A 22,857-nucleotide genomic window follows, 5' to 3' on the forward strand; every position below is an offset into this window, starting at 1 on the left:
TGATTTTGAAAGATGAACACAAACTCGATTAGTATCGCTTTGATATGCTAAAACGCTCATCATGAACGGCTTTGTATAGTCGTAGGAACCGCCTTCGATGAGTTCAAGAGCTGCCCACCTTGGGTGCTTTACCTGGCATTTTGCAGTCTCCTTATTGCTTGCATATATTCCTGAAAACTATTGTTGCTTTAGTGAATAAGTGCACACACACACACACACACACACACACACACACACACACACACACACACACGTAATTCCCTATGATGGACACACAACCAACCATCCAATCTTGCCGTTAGAGAGCGCAGGGAGGAGTCTGGTCAGATTAATTCCTGGTGAAGACATTGTCCTGGCCGCTGGGTTGACCGAGCTGCGGGGAGGAGGAGAGGGAGGTGAATGAAGGCACTATAGGGACACGATATTGACAGTGGAAGTTGAAGGGAAGATAAGGGAGAGACGATAGGGAGAGGAGCACCGTGGACGGGACCAATAGGAGAGAAAGGGACACTACAGAGGAGAAATGAGAGATGATGATGTTCTAAGAAGAAAAGAAAAGGAGAACAGAGAACGGGGGAGGCAACCTGGAGAGAACTGGGTGACGGAGAACGTGGAAAAAGGACAGATAGTAGAGAAAAAGGACATTGGAGAAGAGAAATGAGGAAAGATGTTCGAAGGAAAAAAGTAGAGAGAACATTTTTTTTTTTTTTTTTTTTTTTTATGTAGGAAGGATACTGGCCAAGGGCAACAAAAATCTAATAAAAAAAAATGCCCACTGAAATGCCAGTCCCTTAAAAGGGTCAAAGCAGTGGTCAAAAATTGGTGGATAAGTGTCTTGAAACCTCCCTCTTGAAGGAATTCAAGTCATAGGAAGGTGGAAATACAGAAGCAGGCAAGGAGTTCCAGAGTTTACCAGAGAAAGGGATAAATGATTGAGAATACTGGTTAACTCTTGTGTTAGAGAGGTGGACAGAATAGGGGTGAGAGAAAGAAGAAAGTCTTGTGCAGCGAGGCCGCGGAAGGAGGGGAGGCATGCAGTTAGCAAGATCAGAAGAGCAGTTGGCATGAAAATAGCGGTAGAAGACAGCTAGATATGCAACACTGCGGCGGTGAGAGAGGGGCTGAAGACAGTCAGTTAGAGGAGAGGAGTTGATGAGACGAAAAGCTTTTGATTCCACCCTGTCTAGAAGAGCAGTATGAGTGGAACCCCCAGACATGTGAAGCATACTCCATACATGGACGGATAAGGCCCTTGTACAGAGTTAGCAGCTGGGGGGTGAGAAAAACTGGCGGAGACGTCTCAGAACACCTAACTTCATAGAAACTGTTTTAGCTAGAGATGAGATGTGAAGTTTCCAGTTCAGATTATAAGTAAAGGACAGACCGAGGATGTTCAGTGTAGAAGACGGGGACAGTTGAGTGTCATTGAAGAAGAGGGGATAGTTGTCTGGAAGATTGTGTCGAGTTGATAGATGGAGGAATTGAGTTTTTGAGGCATTGAACAATACCAAGTTTGCCCTGCCCCAATCAGAAATTTTAGAAAGATCAGAAGTCAGGCGTTCTGAGGCTTCCCTGCGTGATATGTTTACCTCCTGAAGGGTTGGACGTCTATGAAAAGACGTGGAAAAGTGCAGGGTGGTATCATCAGCATAGGAGTGGATAGGACAAGAAGTTTGATTTAGAAGATCATTAATGAATAATAAGAAGAGAGTGGGTGACAGGACAGAACCCTGAGGAACACCACTGTTAATAGATTTAGGAGAAGAACAGTGACCGTCTACCACAGCAGCAATAGAACGGTCAGAAAGGAAACTTGAGATGAAGTTACAGAGAGAAGGATAGAAACCGTAGGAGGGTAGTTTGGAAATCAAAGCTTTGTGCCAGACTCTATCAAAAGCTTTTGATATGTCCAAGGCAACAGCAAAAGTTTCACCAAAGTCTCTAAAAGAGGATGACCAAGACTCAGTAAGGAAAGCCAGAAGATCACCAGTAGAGCGGCCTTGACGGAACCCATACTGGCGATCAGATAGAAGGTTGTGAAGTGATAGATGTTTAAGAATCTTCCTGTTGAGGATAGATTCAAAAACTTTAGATAAGCAGGAAATTAAAGCAATAGGACGGTAGTTTGAGGGATTAGAGCGGTCACCCTTTTTAGGAACAGGTTGAATGTAGGCAAACTTCCAGCAAGAAGGAAAGGTAGATGCTGACAGACAGAGCTGAAAGAGTTTGACTAGGCAAGGTGCAAGCACGGAGGCACAGTTTCGGAGAACAATAGGAGGGACCCCATCAGGTCCATAAGCCTTCCGAGGGTTTAGGCCAGCGAGGGCATGGAAGACATCATTACGAAGAATTTTAATACGTGGCATGAAGTAGTCAGAGGGTGGAGGAGAGGGAGGAACAAGCCCAGAATCGTCCAAGGTAGAGTTTTTAGCAAAGGTTTGAGCAAAGAGTTCAGCTTTAGAAATAGATGTGATAGCAGTGGTGCCATCTGGTTGAAGTAGAGGAGGGAAAGAAGAAGAAGCAAAGTTATTGGAGATATTTTTGGCTAGATGCCAGAAATCACGAGGGGAGTTAGATCTTGAAAGGTTTTGACATTTTCTGTTAATGAAGGAGTTTTTGGCTAGTTGGAGAACAGACTTGGCATGGTTCCGGGCAGAAATATAAAGTGCATGAGATTCTGGTGAAGGAAGGCTTAAGTACCTTTTGTGGGCCACCTCTCTATCATGTATAGCACGAGAACAAGCTGTGTTAAACCAAGGTTTAGAAGGTTTAGGACGAGAAAAAGAGTGAGGAATGTACGCCTCCATGCCAGACACTATCACCTCTGTTATGCGCTCAGCACACAAAGACGGGTCTCTGACACGAAAGCAGTAGTCATTCCAAGGAAAATCAGCAAAATACCTCCTCAGGTCCCTCCAACTAGCAGAGGCAAAACGCCAGAGGCACCTTCGCTTAGGGGGATCCTGAGGAGGGATTGGAGTGATAGGACAAGATAAAGATATGAGATTGTGATCGGAGGAGCCCAACGGAGAAGAAAGGGTGACAGCATAAGCAGAAGGATTAGAGGTCAGGAAGAGGTCAAGAATGTTGGGCGTATCTCCAAGACGGTCAGGAATACGAGTAGGGTGTTGCACCAATTGCTCTAGGTCATGGAGGATAGCAAAGTTGTAGGCTAGTTCACCAGGATGGTCAGTGAAGGGAGAGGAAAGCCAAAGCTGGTGGTGAACATTGAAGTCTCCAAGAATGGAGATCTCTGCAAAAGGGAAGAGGGTCACAATGTGCTCCACTTTGGAAGTTAAGTAGTCAAAGAATTTCTTATAGTCAGAGGAGTTAGGAGAGAGGTATACAGCACAGATAAATTTAGTATGAGAATGACTCTGTAGTCGTAGCCAGATGGTGGAAAACTCGGAAGATTCAAGAGCGTGGGCACGAGAGCAGGTTAAGTCATTGCGCACGTAAACGCAGCATCCAGCTTTGGATCGAAAATGAGGATAGAGAAAGTAGGAAGGAACAGAAAAGGGCTACTGTCAGTTGCCTCAGACACCTGAGTTTCAGTGAGGAAAAGAAGATGAGGTTTAGAAGAGGAGAGGTGGTGTTCTACAGATTGAAAATTAGATCTTAGACCGCGAATGTTGCAGAAGTTAATGAAGAAAAAGATGAGGGGGGTGTCAAGACACTTAGGGTCGTCGACGGAAAGGCAGTCCGACCTGGGGACATTTATGGTCCCCTCCCCAGATGGGGACTCCGAGGCTGGTGTAGGAGTCGCCATAATTTTAAAATTTTTGGAGTGAAGGGTGTGTGTGTTATTAGGTGCTTGTAGTTTTGTGTGGAGGAAGAGAGTTGTCTTTAGAGGGCAGGTTGTGACTACCCCCTTGTGTTGTGAGACACAAAGGGAAACGTTCAGTGAGGTCACAGCTGGGTTTAATGATAAGTTCACAGCACCCCCTGAACAGTGCTTTAGACCTCACTGGGAGTAATTATCGTTTCGGCAGGTGTCTACTGCCTCCTCCTGATAGAGACAAACTGGAGATAAGAGAGAGAATTGGGTGACGAAGAAAATGGGAAAGGACAGAGAGAAAGAGGGTCAATGGAGGAAGGAGAAAAAAATGAGGTGATGATCGAGAGAAGAAATCAGGAAAAAAAAGAAAAAAAAAGGAGGGAACGGTACAGGAAGATAGGCGATAAAGTAGAAGACAGGAGGAAGGTGGAAAGTACAGATACAAGAAGGAAGGACATTAGGGGAAGGATATATAAGGAAGAATGATGTTTGAAAAAAGCAAAGGAAGGGCACAAACAGAGGGTAGATGACAGATGAAGGAGGAACATAGAAAGAAACAAAGGGAGAGAGAAAGGGACACTCGAGGAAGAAGACTTAATAGAGAGAGAGAGAGAGAGAGAGAGAGAGAGAGAGAGAGAGAGAGAGAGAGAGAGAGAGAGAGAGAGAGAGAGAGAGAGAGAAAGGAGGTGATAGTCAGAGTAGCGATACAAAGGAAAGGAAGCAACAGTGGGTTTATTTGGAGAGGAAGAACAGGTGGAAAATGGTGCAGGTGGAGGTGAAGGGGAAGTGGTGGCCTCGGTGACTGCCTGGTGGAGATGTAACAGGCAACCAAACAAGGAAGGGATGTGTGGTGTTATTTTTTTCCCAGCTTGAGTAACATGTGATCTATGAAGAGAGAGAGAGAGAGAGAGAGAGAGAGAGAGAGAGAGAGAGAGAGAGAGAGAGAGAGAGAGAGAGAGAGAGAGAGAGAGAGAGAGAGAGAGAGAGAGAGAGAGAGAGAGAGAGAGAGAGAGAGAGAGAGAGAGAGAGAGAGAGAGAGAGAGAGAGAGAGAGAGAGAGAGAGAGAGAGAGAGAGAGAGAGAAATTGATCGGAATAAGAGGTCACCTGAAGAAGGATGGGCATACATTCCCTTGAAGACTCAGAAAGACGTGAACCTCTTAAGACTTATTGGGAAACATGCAAAGGAAAACATTACATGGAGTGAAAGGCGAGTCATCTTACAGTCAATGTGAATGGAGAGAGAGAGAGAGAGAGAGAGAGAGAGAGAGAGAGAGAGAGAGAGAGAGAGAGAGAGAGAGAGAGAGAGAGAGAGAGAGAGAGAGAGAGAGAGAGAGAGAGAGAGAGAGAGAGAGAGAGAGAGAGAGAGAGAGAGAGAGAGAGTCTTGCTCTCAATACCAGAAATGCACCTTTTTTTTATCAGTTTTACCCTTATTAACATACAAGAAATAGAGTGAGGAGATGAGATGGACTGGCACTGTTAACCCTTCTCATGCTTGACGTATTTTCCCCTTTAATATCGATAATTTTTTTAGACAGTTTTTTTTTTTTTTCATGCTAAGGTCTCGTCAATATTTCCGCAGCATAAAAAAAATAATAAATAATAATAATTTTCTATTCTCTCTCTTTTCTCTTGTGTGTCTCCATGCAAGCAACTTTAACAGTGCTAGAAACGTTACGCTATAGAATGAAAAGGATTAAGGATTCATTCTTATTTTCCATCTGATTCATTTTTTTTTCTAGTGTGGAATTATTGGTCACTATTTTTTTCTTTTTAAGAAATCTATTTATTAGGTGGAAATTAATCAATTAGTTCCCGCAATAATTAAATCTGCATCAGGTAATTTTGGGCGCTCGTTCCGCAGCGTCCTCAGGGATTGGAACCTGCACATTCATTTGGTGGGGATGCGATTTCTTTCCTCCTTCAACAAAATATTAACGTTACGCTTAGTAATTTTTCATCGCGAGATTTTTATTTATTTATTTATTTATTTATTGAGAGAGAGAGAGAGAGAGAGAGAGAGAGAGAGAGAGAGAGAGAGAGAGAGAGAGAGAGAGAGAGAGAGAGAGAGAGAGAGAGAGAGAGAGAGAGAGAGAGAGAGAGAGAGAGACGATAAAAAACCATACTATGCTCTGATTATTACAAATGTCAGGATGCATAAAGTATATACTGTACTATCATTCTAATTATGGAGATGCGTAACGAGGTTTTTCAAATGTCAGTGGAATAACGGGCACCTATTTCAATAAATTAATACGAAAATATTAAAGGTTTCAAGGTTTCAAGACACTTATTTTAATTTTGTATATCCCTCTGGGTTATTCTCTTTCGGGGCTGACATCTTCGGTGGACCCTTTTTATTTTTAACTCTTATTCTTACCCGTGGCGTAGAAACTTACTTGAAAAAAAAAAGAACACCAAAACTATAAAGTAAAGCTACCAAAAAAAAAATAAAACTCTTACGTACCTCTACTACCTTTCGGACTTCTACGCTTTCTCCTGTCCAAGTGCACTGGAAAAAAAAAAGGTATCATCCCTTCTCCATCTCCTAACACACCACGAAAAACTCACGACAGCATCTCCATGTCTAATATTCCGGGAATGAGAAACAACTGTTCCGAGACAAGGAACTTTCTCTGACGCTGAGGAGAAACAAGTTACCACTATTACCACTACTCGCTTCCTGCCTCACCTCCTGCACGGGAACCCTCTGATTCCAAGCCACCACACTGTCCCTGGTTATCTGGCATGGCGGTGAGTTGAGATGCTGTTGCTGATTGTGAGTTTAAGTACACACTAATAGGGTAGTAGTAGTAGTAGTAGCAGTAGAAGTAGTAGTAGTAGTAATAGTAGTAGTAGTAGCAGCAGAAGTAGTAGTAATGTTTGTTTGTGTGTGTGTGTGTGTGTGTGTGTGTGTGTGTGTGTGTGTGTGTGTGTGTGTGTGTGTGTGTGTGTGTGTGTGTAAAGATAAGTAAATGCATATGTAGGGAGTATGCCTTTTTTTTTTTTGTTAGTTTTATGTATGTATAGTTGTGTTTGCGATGCATATCGATACAAATATGTATGATATTCTTCATTTTACACGTCAAGATATATTCTAATAGTTAACACTAAGTAGAAACGCAAAGGCTATGTTGGCGATGAAAAAGAACACTTACAATTTTTCCTTTACTCTACAAGTATCACACCAGGAAACCCAATACCTGTAGCATTAATGCAGCAAAGTTAAACAAAATGTAGTAAAAAAATATTCTAGTCTCCACGTCGTAGAAGGAAAGTCCCCAGAAAAATACGCTCTTTTCTTTGCCTTCCAAGTAATACACCAGGAAATTTCATGCCGCTCAGATATTAGCAGAACTGGAAAAAGAAAAAAAAAAAAAAAAAATACCGCTGACAAAACTACTTCTATATTCGATTGCATTTAGTCTCCACGTCACAGAGAGGTAGACCCACGAAAAATTCTATCTTTCCTTTGCCTTCACTAGTAAAACACCAAAGAATTCAATGTCGCTTAAAAATGCCAAAAAAGTTAAAAAGAAATACAGTTCATCAAACTACTTCTATATACGATTGAAAGTGTAATAAATTCAATCTCCATTTCAGGAAGACCAACCCTGCATGCAGTCCTCGTGGCCCTCACAACCTGGCATTCAAATAACGTATTACATGTATTTCACAACCCTTTTGATCACTAGGAATCGGCTGCTCTGCTGGTACTAGATCCCAGACTTTTAGAACTATATAGCAGAACGTTTTCCCGCAAGTTTCTTGTCCAAGCCGCTCTCTGGGACTGCATGGGCGATGTAGGGAACGAGTGTCCGACCTGGCTGTTTGCGTGAGGCTCGAGTGCGGTCTGGCGGTGGCTTTAATTGCCCAGTAATGGCTGACGAGGGAGGCTGATGGGCAGTTGTGGGTCGAGAGGGGGAAGCTGCAACCTGTTTGTGTGGTGACGCCGGCCAATTGTAATGGTTATGGCGGAAACTGTGCGGCGGCGGAAGGAGTGCAGATGGAATATGTGCTACGAAGAAAAGAAAGAAAACCAGTATTTGTATTGATATGGTTGGTAGCTTATGCGTATATACGAGAGAAAAAAAAAGTCAATAATAGCTGTAGTAGTAGTAGTGGTGGTAATTATGGTACTAGTAGTAGTAGTAATAGTAGTAGTAGTAGTAGTAGTTATTATTATTATTATTATTGTTGTTGTTGTTGTTGTTGTTGTTGTTGTTGCTGTCTCAATTGGTGATGCTGATGTTGATGTTGTTGTTGTCGTTGCAGTAGTAGTAGTAGTAATAGTAGTAGTAATGATAATAATAAAAATAATAATAATAAAAATAATAATAATAATAATAATAATAATAATAATAATAATAATAATAATAATAATAATAATAATGATAATAATAATAATAATAAGTAATAATAACAATAAAATAATAAGAACAACAAGAACAACAACAACAACAACACCTCACGTGAGTTTTTTTCCTTTCCACTCTTTGGAACTCAAACATAACAAAAAAGCAACAGAAAGGCAAACTGTGAATGATAAATTAAGGCAGAAAGAGGCAGAAACAGAGATGAAAACAGTACATCTAAGTTCCGGTCCTTCAGTTTTACAAGTAAGTAATCATCCACCATCCTTTTGCTGGCCTTATCGAGGCTTCATTACTGTTGTTGGTGAGGAAGAGACAGTCACACTTTTCCATCCGAAGAGAGAAAATAAGAGGTTTTATGAAGGTACCGCGTAATGAACGAACGGCAGAGATGAGACAAGATAGAATGAAGCTTATAATAATGACGATGATGCAACAGAACCTTCACAAAATATCAAGGAATGGTTAAGGGATGGCAACGGATAGCAAGAACCAAAGTGAACTACAGGCTGGGCGAAGGGAAACGAAAGGGAAACGAAAGGTGATGAAGAATCAGTGACAGGAGAACGAGTTGGCGGTTCGCACGTAGAGAGAGAAAGAAAGGTAGAGAAAAGTAAAGGTCGACACTGAGGCGGAGGGGGGAAACAAGACCACTATGTATTGCAATAGTGGATTAACAAGTGGTGGGGGAGAGAAAACCTTTCAAAACTCACTCCGGAAGGCCGTAATATGGGGCAGAAAAGATAGCTGCTGAAAAAAAAATAGGAAAAAAAAACAAGCCGGCAAAACTGAAGCCACGAGACGAGACTAGGAAAGAGGACAAGGCAAAGAGGAATTGGCTCAGGTGGTGCAGATATCAAAGTGTGGTGTAGGCCTCGGGTGCAGGACGTGAGGGGCGTGAAGGTGAGAGCGAAGGTACAGCAGCAGCAGGAGGAGGAGGGGGAGGAGGAGAGAAGGAGGAGGAGAATGAAAGAGAAGCGTAGAATGTGAATAAAATAAGAATGAATCAGAGAAGAGGATTGGGAATGTGAGGAAAGGGGATGATAGAAGAGGAAAAGGGACGGAAGAGAAGGGGAGGAGAGAGGAGAGGGGAAAGGAAGCCAAAGGCAAGGAAAGGAGAAGAGAGGTGAAGAGAGGAGAGGAGAGGAGAGGAGAGGAGAGCAAGAGAAGAGAGAAGAGAAGAGAAGAGGAGAGGATGAGATAGAAAAAGAGAGAATATCATCATTAGCAGCAGCAACCATATTGGCATTAGGGGAGATAAAATATATAAATGAAAAAAGAAAAAATAATCAGAGAGAGAGAGAGAGAGAGAGAGAGAGAGAGAGAGAGAGAGAGAGAGAGAGAGAGAGAGAGAGAGAGAGACATGGGAAAAAAGGTGATGGAACTATTGAGAACCGAAGAGAGATATTAAATACGAGTAGCAGGTAAGCCCAATCTGTCAGACACACGAGTGCACCACGCGCCGTTCCTTCCCACACACACACACAAACACAAACACACACACATACACGGCATCAATATCACACGCAGAGCCGATGTTCCCACAGTGCACGAGCCGACACAAATTTCTCCCGCACAAAGTGATCTGAAAGCAGCGCATCATGACGGGAGATAAACTTCGCGATAGAAGAGCAGCCAAGAAGTTGAGGGTTTTTGACGAAGAGGACAGTAACATTTCATTGGGACATGTACAGTGGATTCAAAAACAAGAAATAAAAGTAGGAATTAAAATAAGAGCCAGCAGCTAAAGTTTTGGACGACTATGGCTATAAATCAAAGCGCAACATTTCACTGAGCCAGAGAGATCCGCAGAAGATCCGGAAACAAGAAGCAAGAGTAGCAATGAAAGAATAGGCATGAAGTTGAAAGTTTTGGACGCTTGCGACTGACTGAGCCAAAACACAAGATAACTTTTCGCAAAGCCAGGAAGATCCACAGACACAGAAAGAAGAAACAGGAGTAAGAATAAAAGAGTAACCAAGAAGCTGAAGGTTTTGGACGCCGGGGACTGATCAGAAAGTTCGTATTCTTAAACGCTTCTTTTTTTTCTCTTGACGACTTCCTTGAAATGTCACAGAGATTAGTCCTGCTGTCATGGGTGTTTTTCCTGTTGATGGTGCAGAAGCTATCATTAGAGGCATGATAACATTCTTTGAAACCGCAATGACTTCCATTACAGCCTGTTAGATGTAGGCGATATGTCTATAAAATGTTTAAGACGACGATCTTAACCCTTTCACTATATGATTTCTGGTTTCTTAATTACAAACCATTCTGAAACACTTCTTTTAGTTCTACAGCATTATTCCGGCTAGATATTGGAAAATCTATTCTTACCCATTCTTTTCTTTCTTGAAGGTACTTATGAAGATTTTGTATCGTGCTCTTAAAGCAGTAAACTGTTGATACCGCAGTGGAAGGATTCTTAAATCAAGACACAGTATTAGATAGTTGACTGTATTACTGCAAAGTGCATTGATATGAAAGTCTGGCGGAGGGGGAGAATGTGGCTTGTCCAGTGTGCCGGGAAAGCAAAGGCGTGTCGGCCGCGCAGTGTCCATGGGTGCTGGCGGCCGATGCTTCGTTGTTTGCAAATGATTATCAGTCTGAATATCATTAGCAGGGTCAGCGAGCGTACTAATTGGGTCATTAATTGCTGCCAGAGTTAATTAGCTCGATTGCATTCACGGGACATTTGTCGTGCTAATTAATGATTTGCTGATGACTGATGACTGGCGTTTGTTTGAATATTTGTATGTGATTCACCCACAATGGCATGAAATATACCAATCAACAATGAGTGACGGCAGTGGTTGCCTGGCGGGGATGCATCGCAGGCCACGACGATGAAGAGGAGGAGGAGGAGGAGGAGGAGGAGGAGGAGGAGGAGGAGGAGGAGGAGGAGGAGGAGGAGGAGGAGGAGGAAGGAGGGAGGGAGGAAAGGGAGCAGGGACAGGACGGTGACATTGTGGTGAAGACTAACAAGAAAAATAAGAACAATAACAAGAATAAGACGAAGAAGGCCAAGAAGAAAGGAAAGGAAAGAAAGAAAGAAAGAAAGAGAGAAAGAAATAAACAAGAAAAGACAAAGAATATGACTAAAAAATAAGAGAAAAGAAAAGGAAAAGAAAGAAAGAAAAGCTTTTGTGGCTCTGAAGTTTTTTTTACTTACTTCTGCAGTCTGTTTTATTCCCAAAATCTTCACTACATGCACAGAAACACACAACAATGTCTTCTTTTCTGCCGAAGCTCTGCCTTTAACACTCCACCGTCAGTGAGAATCCATGATTGCAATAATGATGATGATGATAATAATAATAATAATAATAATAATAATAATAATAATAATAATAATAATAATAGTGATGATAAAAAGTAAATAAGATAGAGAATAGTAAATATCAAACTAATACACCACATACAAAACAATTACTGCTTTACATAAACTGAACGAAAACTTGTAAATAAAACACACACACACACACAGGCAAGGAAAATGCTAATACAACCACTCTGGCTCTCGTTGGCTATGTCACGCGAGCCCTTCTGAAACGTTTATCCAGGTGATCCTTAAATGAATTGCTGGCTTTGGCTCTATCTGCTTCGTGGCCGCCTCGCCTATTCATCGACAGGGACAATTCGAACAGAGAAAACTAATACTGCGGCCGCCTGAGTTACATTTCCTTGTTTTAAAGCCGTGGCGAGGGGAACAGGAACACAAGGAGAAACAGGACCAGGAAGGCGATAAAGGAGAGGCGTAAAAATCTAAGGAGAATGAAAGAGAAAGAGGAGAAGGAGAAGGAACAGAGGATTAGAAAGGCGAGAAGGAAGGAGGCGTAAGAATCCAAGGTGAAAGAAGGAGAATGAAGAGAAGAAGGAACAGAAGGAGAAACAGGACTAGAGGAAGGGAGAAAAATGAGGATGGCGAAAATTAAATAAAGAACAGGGGAAAAGAGAGACGTAAAAATCTAAGGAGAAAAGAGAAGGAAGAGAAGAAGGAACAGCACGAGAAAATGGCTAGAAGGGAGAACAATAAGAAAAAAAAGAACAGGAGAAAAGATACAAGTGCAAAAATTTAAGACGAAAGAAGGTGGAGAAGGATGGAAAACAGAAGGAGAAACAGGACTAGGAAAAGGAAGGGAGGAAAATACGAAAAAAGAAGGAAAGGACAGAAGAAAAGAAAGAGGTGTAAAAGTCTAAGGAGAAAGAAGAAGGCGGAGGAAGGCGACGACGAGGACGAGGACGAGGAAGAGTAGAAGCCGTAGCAACAACATCTGTATGCAGTGTCGGGCGGCAGGTAATTGCAGAACGGAAACCTACCTGAATCCCAGACACACCTCCAATTACTGGCCTCAGCACCCCTTCTCTCTCTCTCTCTCTCTCTCTCTCTCTCTCTGAAGTCACCAGTTTTCCCCTACAACACCTCCACGCGTCGCACAATTCCAGTGCATCTTAATACCTATACGACATCAGAGAACAAAACGGCGGGACCTTGCAGGACTATTATGGCATTAGAGTTGAGGCAGTAAACGTCATAAACAGTCCATGCAAAGCGCCACCTCCTGCCTTGCCTTGCCATTACTCCGCCTCCCCCAAGCCCAGCAGTTCAACAGGACTATTAGCAGCAGCACTGTCTGAGCAAGACGCGACGCTGTTCACGTGCTGGCTGAGAGAGACACCTATTTATTGCACACATTCATGTCTTGTCTTGCTTTTTTACGTAAGTTTAGTTTATTAAAACCAAGTTTGTTGGTCCTGTGACTTTATAATGTGCTTATGATTGCAGTTACTCATTTACTTATTTACTTATGCATTTAGTTTTGGAGCACATCGCTGATTTGGTGAAATACCTGAAAGAGAAGAGATATTTTTTACATGTAAGAGGGGAACTGAGCAAAGGCAACAAAAATGTAAAAATAAATATAAAAATAAGAAAAGGTCAACCGCTATAGTGATCGGTGTTTTTCTGTCATGCCAGTTCGTAGTCTTAATTAACTATGTATTCATTTATTTGGTACATTGGTTAGATCATTATCTACAGTCTATATAACAAACCATTACTATAGTTAAAAGAGGCTGCAAGACTGCAAGGAAGTGCCAGCCGAAAAGAAAGGAAGCGTGCGAGTGACTTTGCGCAACTTTCCACTCTGTAGGATTGCTGACCAGAGTATTAATTTATTTTACCATTTAGATAACTTACGGAGAGCTACAAGGATAATTAAGCATAATTAAATAAAAAAAATGTTTGTTACCCTCTGACTGCTAATGGCAGCATGACATGTTATTTAATTTCAGCAGACTATTCAATTTTACTTCACAAAAATAAAAAACTTCCACAATATCACGTGTTTATAGTGAAAGAATATAGTAAAAAAAAAAAAAGTAACAAGATAAATACAATAACATATACTAAACATCACATACATATAATAATACCAACAATAAATGAAATGAAACTGATCACAGGCAAATCAGGCAAAACTTCATCAATGTCGCGTCCTTATACTAATGATGCTGGCTAGCGGTAGTTGCAGCCTGCTAATTGGCTCTTCCGGTGCGGGTACATACAAATACAATCATGTATCACTTTGTTCGTGCACGATATTGGCCTGTGGGAGTGTGTGACTACTTGGACGCCTGTGTGTGTGTGTGTGTGTGTGTGTGTGTGTGGAGACGAGAGGGTGCCATTTGTCCCAAAAAGTAAGGTATTCTCTAGTTCTCTGCTCCGTAAATTAATGAAGAAGAAGAAGAAGAAAAAGAAGAAGAAGAAGAAGAAGAAGAAGAAGAAGATCGTAGGAAGAAAGATTATCGAGAGAAGAAAGAGATTATCGAGAAAAGAAAGAGAAAAAAGAAACCAAGGGGAAGGAATATATTAGTGTTCAGTCTTGCCACTTGGTGAATGAAGGAATCAGGGTTGGTATTAACCCCCCCCCAAAAAAAAAGCCTATTTTTTTTTTACAACAAAATTTATTTCTATACGATATTGATAAATAAGGTTTATATATGTACACATATATAATATATAAAAGTAGTCTATCCTGACTAATTTATTTCTTGTATAGTACAATTCAACACAGCCTTTGTCCAACCGGACCAACCAGCATGACCTTAACAAGTATCTGTTCTTCATTAATAGAAAGTGTTAAAATCTCTCAAGATATAACTCCCCTCGTGCCTTCTGGCACCTCCCCAAAAACATCTCCAATAACTCTGCTTCTTCATCTTTCCCTGATGGCACCATTGCTATCTCATCTATCTCTAAAGCTGAACTCTTCGGTCAAACCTCTGCTAAAAAAAAAATAAAATACTACCTTGGATGATTCAGGGCTTGTTCCCACCTCTCCTCTACCTTCTCACTACTTCATGCTACCTATTAAAATCCTTGGCAGTGATATTTTCAATGCCCTCGCTTGCCTAAACATTCGGGAAGCTCATGAACCTGACGGGGTCTCTCCCGTTGTTCTCCGAAACTGTACCTCCGTACACGCACCTTGCTTCATCAAACTCTTTCACCTCTATTTATCAACATCTACCTTTCCTTCTTCCTGGAAGTGTGCCTATATTCAGCCTGCTCCTAAAAAGGGTGACCGTTCTAGTTCCTCAAACTACCGTCATTTTGCTTTAATTTCCTGTCACCCACTCTCTTCCTATTATTCATCAGTGGTCTTCTAAAGCAAATTTTTTGTTCTATCCACTTCTACGCTGATACCATCCTGCACTTTTCCACGTCTTTTCGTAGACGTAAAACCCTTCATGAAGTAAAAGGTTCTCGCAGTGAAGATACAGAACGCATGACTTCTGATCTCTCTAAAATTTCTAACTTGTGGCAGAACAAATTTAGTATTATCAAATGCCTCAAAAACTCAATTTTTCCATCTATCAACTCGACACAACCTTCCAGACAACTATCCCCTCTTCTTCAATGACACTCAACTGTCCCCCTCTTCTACACTGAATATCCTCGGTCTGTCCTTCATTTATACTCTAAACTGGAAACTTCACGTCTCATCTTTAGCTAAAACAGCTTGTCCGAAATTAGGCGTTCTGAGTCGTCTCCGCCAGTTTTTCTCACTCTTTTGACTGCTAACTCTGTACAGAGGCCTTATCTGTCCATGTATGGGGTATGCTTCATATGTATGGGCACGTTCCACTCATACTGCTCTTTAAGACAGGAAGGAATGAAAAGCTTTTTGTATTATCAACTCCTCTCCTCTAACTCAATGTCTTCAGCCTCTCTCTCATCGCTGCAATGTTGCATCTCTTGCTATCTTCTACCGCTGTTTTCATGCCAACTGCTCTTCTGATCTTGCTAACTGCATGCCTTCCCTCCTCCCGAGGCCTCGCTGCACAAGACTTTCTTCTTTCTCTCACCCCTATTCTGTCCACCTCTCTAATACAAGAGTTAATATGTATTCTCTATCATTTATCCCTTTCTCTGGTAAACTCTGGAACTCCCTGTCTGCTTCTCCATTTCCTCCTTCCTATGATTCGAGCTCTTTCAAGAGGGAGGTTTCAAGACACTTATCCTGTAATTTCTGACTACCGCTTTCGATTTTGTTCGGGAGCTGGGACATCAGTGGGATTTTTGTTGCTCCTGGCCGGTGCACCTCCTACATGAAAAAAAAAAAAACCTTACAACCTTTTGTTTCACTCTTGATTAATTTTTAATTGCTCTCAAATTAATTTACACATAAATTTTATGTATAGACAAAAAATAAATAAACAAATAAACCCCATCAAAAAAACAATAAAAACCCCTAGAACCCCCCCAAAACAATCAAACTAAAAAAAAAACCCCGGTGGATTGGGGGTTTTTAAACCCAGTTTTTTTTTTTTTCCAACCCTGCAATGAACCAATACCTTTACATTATTTTGCAGGCGTGATACCTGGTTGCCTTCATAGAGAGTCAATACAGAGATCTTTGATGCAGTACTGGATGCATCAGTAGCTCTTTTGGATGGTTACCAAAAGAATTCCTCTCCATGTATAACTGTAGCATGACTGCAACATACTGGGTTTGCGTAAGTACTCTTAAATGAATCTTTGCTTTTGAAACTCTGCTGTTATATCACTAAGCTCTCTGAAAGTAATGCAGCTGAGTGCTGCTCCTGCCATATTAGCTATCTCCTCCTATCAATGCGTATAAATTCACCCATGCTCATATTTTATTGCCAGTTTGTAAAGTTTGTTGTAAAGCTACAGTAAAGCAACAATAATAATAATATTTATAATTTTGTTCTGTCACTCCAGTCAGGATCGTGATATGGTCAAAGCTTTCAACAAGCTTCCTTTTTTTTTTCCAAGAGCTAAGAAGCTCCATAAGTGATGCCTGACCTTTTCATATAAACAAACAAAAGTACTTTTTAAGACATGCTGCCTTGACACAACAGAAGCGGAGGTGCCTCAGGCGTGTTGTCTTTACTAGTTGGGAGAACCTGAGGAGGTATTTTGGTGATTTTCCTTGGAATGACTACTGCTTCCGTGTCACAGTCCTGTTTCTATGTGCCAAACGCATAACAGAGGTGATAGTGTCTGACATGGAGGCGTACATTCTTCACTCACAATATCTGTTAACTCGACACAATCTTCCAGACAACTATCGTCTCTTCTTCAATGACACTCAACTGTCCCCTTCTTCTACAGTAAACATCCTGGGTTTGTCCTTTACTTACTATCTAAACTAAAAATATCACATCTCATCTCTAGCTAAAACAGCTTCTATGACATAAGACGTTCTGAGTCGTCTCCGGCAGTTTTTCTCACCCTTCCAGCTGGTAACTCTTTACAGGGGCCTTATCCATCCATGTATGCTTCACATGTAAGGGGGGTTCCATTCATACCGCTCTTTTAGCAAGGTGGAATTAAAAGTTTATTGTCTTATCAACTCCTCTCCTCTAACTGACTTTCTTCAGCTCTTTCTCATCGCCGCAATATTGCATCTCTTGCTATCTTCTACAGCTATTTCCATACCAACTGCTCTTCTGATTTTGCTAATTGCATGCCTTCCCTCCTCCCGCGGCCTTGCTGCACAAGACTTTCTTGCACTCAGCCCTATTCTGTCCACCTCTCTAATGCTTGAGCTAACCAGTATTCTCAAATCACTCATCTTTTTCTCTGGTAAACTTTGGAACTCACTGCCTGCTTCTATATTTCCACTTTCCTATGACTTGAAATCTTTCAAGAGGGAAGTTTCAAGACACTTATCCTGTAATTTTTGACCACCGTTTTCGACTCTGTTTGTGGACTGGCACTTCAGTCGACTCTGTTTGTGGACCGGCACTTCAGTGTGCATTTATTTTATTTATTTATTATTATTATTTTTTTTTTTTTGCTGTTTTGTTGCATTTAACCTTCATCCACTACATAAAAAAAAAAGTAGAAAAAAAAATACCAAGTAAGAGTGTGAAGGGAATGAAACAAATTCTGACTGCTTTGAATACATATTATAATGAATGAAAATTGAAGCTAAACTGTAATAAAATAAAGATGGTAGTGTTTAGCAGAGGGAGATCAAATTCATTCAACTTTTTATTTGACTCTAACGGTGAAAGGATTGAAGTAGTAGATAATTATACGTATATTGGAGTGTCATTTAACTATAATGGCAGGTTTCGCAAAGGTCAGCTGGAACTTAATAATCAGGCCAATGATTATTTTTTTAGGTTTACCTGTTTTAATGGCTATTGTTGAAGCTTTTACAGTGCTTGATTTTGATCCATTGTTATCTGATGTACATTGTGGACTACACGCTAAATTAAGCCTTAAATATTTTGGTAATGTATCTACAGCAAAACAAGGTTGGGGAAAGTTCGAAGCCAGGGAAATGGAATGTTGTGAAAGGGATTGAATATGTGAATCAGATTGATGAAGGAAAGATAAAAGAAATGAGTGAAAAGGTACATGTTTTATCTATTGATGATGTTAATCAGAAATTGAAACAAATCTTGATTGTGCTTGCATTTAACACTTTTCCACCAAGTAAGGAAGGTTATATTAAAAATCCAACAATGCTTCCTTAGTGGGGTATGATAAGCAATGCTGTGTGAAACAAGGAGAAAACTTGTCACTATTGCTCTTCCTTTTTTTTTATATCAATGGTATGGAAACTAAATTATTGGACTGTAATTGTAATTATGTAGATTTTGGTAATGATTTTCTAAATACATACCTGAAACTTCTTGTTCTTATGTGTGCCGTTGACGCAATTATACTATGTGACAGTGCATAGGAAATGGAGAAGGCATTGTTAGTTTTATTTCAGTACTGCAGTGAATGGAAGTTAAAACTTAATTGTGATAAAATAAAAATAGTTGTGTTCAGCACGGGAAGAGTTCACCAAGATAATTAAGATTTTGAGTTTGCTTGCGAGAAAACTGAAGAGATAAAGGATTACAAATAGTTGGGACTATTATTTAATTACAATGGCAGGTTTCGCAAAAGAGAGGTGAATCTTAAAGAACAAGCAACAAGGGATTTTTATTCTGTGTAGAAAAATGTAGAAAGTTAAACCTACCAGTTGATATGCAAATTGAATTGTTTAATGCCATGGTGTTGCCAATAATGACTAGTGAAATATGGGGCATTATATTGTAAAAGAGATAGAGCTGTTGCATATGAAGTTTAAAAAAAAAATGCTGTGTTCATAAAAATACTTGCAATGACATGGTTTATGGGGAACTTGGTGCATTTTCACTTAACATTTATATTAAGTGTAAAATGATAGGATATTAAATTAGAGTGATTTCCTGCAAAGATACTAAATTGTGTTTTGTAATGTATTAATGTTTATGATATATCCATAGGTTAGGGAACTATACTTCGCATTGGTTAGCAGCTATAAAAAATCGTTAATGAGTGCGGAATGTCGTGGTTATGGATGTCGCAAGATGTTCCTAATGTAACATGGGTTAAGAAAGCTGTGGAGTTGAGACTGAGGCAACAGTGGATAGGAAATTAGTGATAAAATCCTTGTGTAAAGACTGTATGATGTTTAAATTGAATTAAGGTATGGAAAGAAGATGAACAAGACTACTCGCATTTCGTTAATAAAATTTTGAAATCTTAATGATACGTTGCCTGTTAATGTTGGTAGCTACCATGGTGAGAGTAGAGAAGAGCGTATTTGTATTGTGTGATGTTGAAGTTGTAGGGGGTGAGTATCATGTTCTTTTAGTTTGCACTGATAAAGATACTGTGAGGTTATGGGGTTTGTATATACGAGTTTACTTTACACGGAGACGAACGTTTTATTAATGTAAAGTAAAAATATAAAGGTTCTTCAGTATGTTTATTATTTTTGAAGTCAGTTCTAATTATGCTCAGATGAGTTGTGTTAACTACTACCTAGGTTACTACAACAATTTAACTTTCATCTGTGGTGTGTTTCTTATGGAGGAATTGAGTTTTTGAGGCAAAGAAAACAATGAGTTTCTTCTGCTCCAATCAGAAAACCAATCCCAGGATCCGACGTCAGGTGTTCTGTTGTTTCCCTGTGTGAACTGTTCAATTCCTGAAGGGCTGGACGTCTACGAAAAGACGTGGAAAAGTGCAGGGTGGTATAATCAGTGTAGGAGTGGATACGGCAAAAAAGTTTGCTTTAGAAGATCACTGATGAATAACAGGAAGAGAGAGGGTGACAGTACAGAACCCTGAGAAACACAACTGTTAAAAGATTTAGAAGAACAACGACTATCTACCATATAAGCAATAGAACGGTCAGAAAAGAAAAAATCGAGATGAAGTTACAGATAGAAGAATAGAAGCCATAAGAGGGTAGTTTGGAAATCCAAGACTTTGTATCAGATTCTATGAAAAAGCTTTTGATATGTTTGAGGCAACAGCAAAAGTTTCACCAAAATCTCTAAAAGAGGATGACCAAATAAGAAATTAAGTAAGTAAGGAATGCAAGAATATCACCAGTATATCGGCCTTGACAGAGCCCATCCTGGCGATCAGAGAGAAGGTTGTGAAGTGATAGATGTTTAAGAATCTTCCTGTTAAGGATGGGGTCCAAAACTTCAGATAGGCAGGAAATTAAGGTAATAGGACGGTAGTTTGAGGGATTAGAGCAGCCATCCTTTTTAGGAACAGACTGAATGTATGCAAACTTCCAGCGAGAAGGAAATGTAGATGCTAATTGACAGAGTTGAAAGAGTTTCCCTAGACAACGTGCAAGCACGGAGGCGCAATTTCGGAGAACAATAGGAGGGACCCCATCAGGACCACAAGATTTCCGAGGGTTTAGGCCAGCGAGGGGATGGAAAACATCATTGCGAAGAATTTTAATAAGTAGCATAAAGTAGTCAGAGGGTGGAGAAGAGTGAGGAACAATCCCTGAGTCGTCCAAGGTAGAGTTTTTAGCAAAGGTTTGAGCGAAGAGTTCAGGTTTAGAGATAGATGTGATAGCAGTGGTGCCATCAGGTTGAAATAAAGGAGGGAAAGAAGAAGAAGCAAAGAAGAAAAGTTACTGGAAGTGTTTTTGGCTAGATCCCAGAAGTCACGAAGGGAGTTATATCTTGAAAGATTTCGATACTTTCTATTAATGAAGGAATTTTTGGCTAATTGGAGAACAGACTTGGCATGGTTTCTGGCAGAAATATAAAGTGCATGAGATTCTGGTGATGGAAGGCTCAAGTACCTTTTGTGGGCCACCTCTCTATCATGAATACCACGAAAATAGGCTGTGATAATCCAGGGATTCAAAGGTTTATGTCGGGAAAAAGAGTGAAGAATGTACCCCTCCATGTCAGACACTATCACCTCTGTTATGCGTTTGGCACACAGAAACGGGTCTCTAACACGGAAGCAGTAGTCATTCCAAGGAAAATCACCAAAATACCTCCTCAGGTTCTCCCAACTAGTAAAGGCAAAAAGCCTGAGGCACCTCCGCTTACGGGGATCCTGAGGAGGGAGTGGAGCGATAGGACAAGATACAGATATGAGATTGTGATCGGAGGAGCCTAACGGGGAAGAGAGGATAACAGCATACATAACCAGTAGGATTAGAGCTTAGGAAAAGATCAAGAATGTTGGGCGTATTTCCAAGACGGTCAGGAGTAAATCGGAAGTTGTGACTCGCTGCTTAGGTGTGTGTGTGTGTGTGTGTGTGTGTGTGTGTGTGTGTGTGTGTGTGTGTGTGTGTGTGTGTGTGTGTGTGTGTGTGTGTGTGTGTGTGTGTGTGTGTGTGTGTGTGTGTGTGTGTGCTTCTATAAAGATACACTCTTGCGAAACGAAAGCCCGTGTTGGTTTTGACAGGAAGCAAAATTCTGACCTTATACTCTCGCAACGTGTGAACGATATGGAGAGAGAGAGAGAGAGAGAGAGAGAGAGAGAGAGAGAGAGAGAGAGAGAGAGAGAGAGAGAGAGAGAGAGAGAGAGAGAGAGAGAGAAAACATGACCAGAGAGAGTCAGTTATTTTGCAGAGAACATCAGTAAAGAAAGCAGTTGAATAAACTAAATATTGTTTAACTCTCGTTAGAACATTGACATCAGAGGAGAAGCAAGTGCTGATCACAGATACATGCAAGAAAGAGATTCGCTGAGTGAGTAAATGAATGATTAATTGATCTTTGTGCCACAACAAGGGGATCATAATGTAACGTTCGCAAGTTTAAAAAAAAATGTAGATGAACACTTAAACTAAAACTACCTGAAAACTCGACAATATAATCACAATAAAGGCACAGGTAAAAAACAGGTAAAGGAAGATTACTACAGCTCATGGAGAGTGCCAGTCAACTCCACGAAGAGAAGCCCCGGGAAGAGTTCAAAAGCCGTAAAAAGTATGCGTATATTAATAGTGAAAGGAAGATTACATAGCCGAGGGGAGGGAGAGACCGAAAACAAGCCCGCTAAAGGAAGGGAGCCGATGAGAGCAGTGGTCTTTGACTGCATAGGGTTTAAAAGAGCTGGGTTCATGCAGCCTCTCCACCTGTACACGAGAGGCGCACTCCATTATGCTGTACAGGCCGCGAGGGCTTGGCATGGAGCACCATCTGGGAGGGAGCAGAGAAATGGATCTTTTGTCATTATGAAAATATCAGTGTGCGGAAACGTTCACTCGCATTACAATATGTCACTAAATCCAATAAAACATGTGTCTGGCGGAGATTTGTATATAGTAAGTAAATATATGTGATTAAAACTTTCATTGACAGAAGATTTTTCTTTATTTTTCAAGAATTTTTAAAGGCGTCTCTTCGTACTTCAGTAGCTTTGATAGTTCTATAGGCTGAGAAAAGACAACGCTTCCTATTCCTCACCCTTCTGGTTAATTTATATAGTTGTTGTTTTTTTTCATTCTATTTATTTATATATTTATTTATTCATCAGTCTTCATTAAAACGATTGCCCGACAGCTTCTTGCAACTTCCCTTACTTTATTATGTTCTTTCTCATGTTCTTATATATTTATTAATTGTTTTACAATGTTCTGAGATGTACGAAGATATATACAGTTCATCATGAGCTGCTATGAAAAGGCCTTCCCTAAACATCACCACTCGAACTTATTGACTGCTGACAAAAGGAACACATTTCAGAGTGATCTGGAAGTACAAGTATCACGCATCTGCACTTCTCAGAAATAAAGTAACTATATTTCCCTAAGTTCTTTTTCCAAATATATTTCTTGCATCTGAGTGAGGCAACACCCACTCTTGTACAGACGTTTCATATTTAGGCTATACTTTGATTAATGTTTTCACC

The 22,857-nt window shown here is 40.6% G+C and overlaps 1 protein-coding gene across 5 annotated transcripts in view; it reads right to left on the reverse strand.

Moving 5' to 3' along the window:
* Nucleotides 1-22,857, reverse strand: part of LOC135105136 (uncharacterized) — a 405,375-nt gene that overhangs the window by 106,318 nt on the left and 276,200 nt on the right. For 4 of the 5 annotated variants that reach the window (XM_064013202.1, XM_064013186.1, XM_064013194.1 and 1 more), the window contains one exon: nt 284-373. In XM_064013202.1, the coding sequence (XP_063869272.1) occupies nt 284-373 (90 nt within the window). Of the gene's footprint in view, nt 1-283; nt 374-6,244; nt 6,290-22,857 lie in introns of all 5 variants that reach the window. The other variant, XR_010270726.1, reaches the window with a different exon arrangement.

Source organism: Scylla paramamosain, chromosome 1 (genome assembly GCF_035594125.1).
Source record: "Scylla paramamosain isolate STU-SP2022 chromosome 1, ASM3559412v1, whole genome shotgun sequence".
NCBI classification, from domain to species: domain Eukaryota; kingdom Metazoa; phylum Arthropoda; class Malacostraca; order Decapoda; family Portunidae; genus Scylla; species Scylla paramamosain.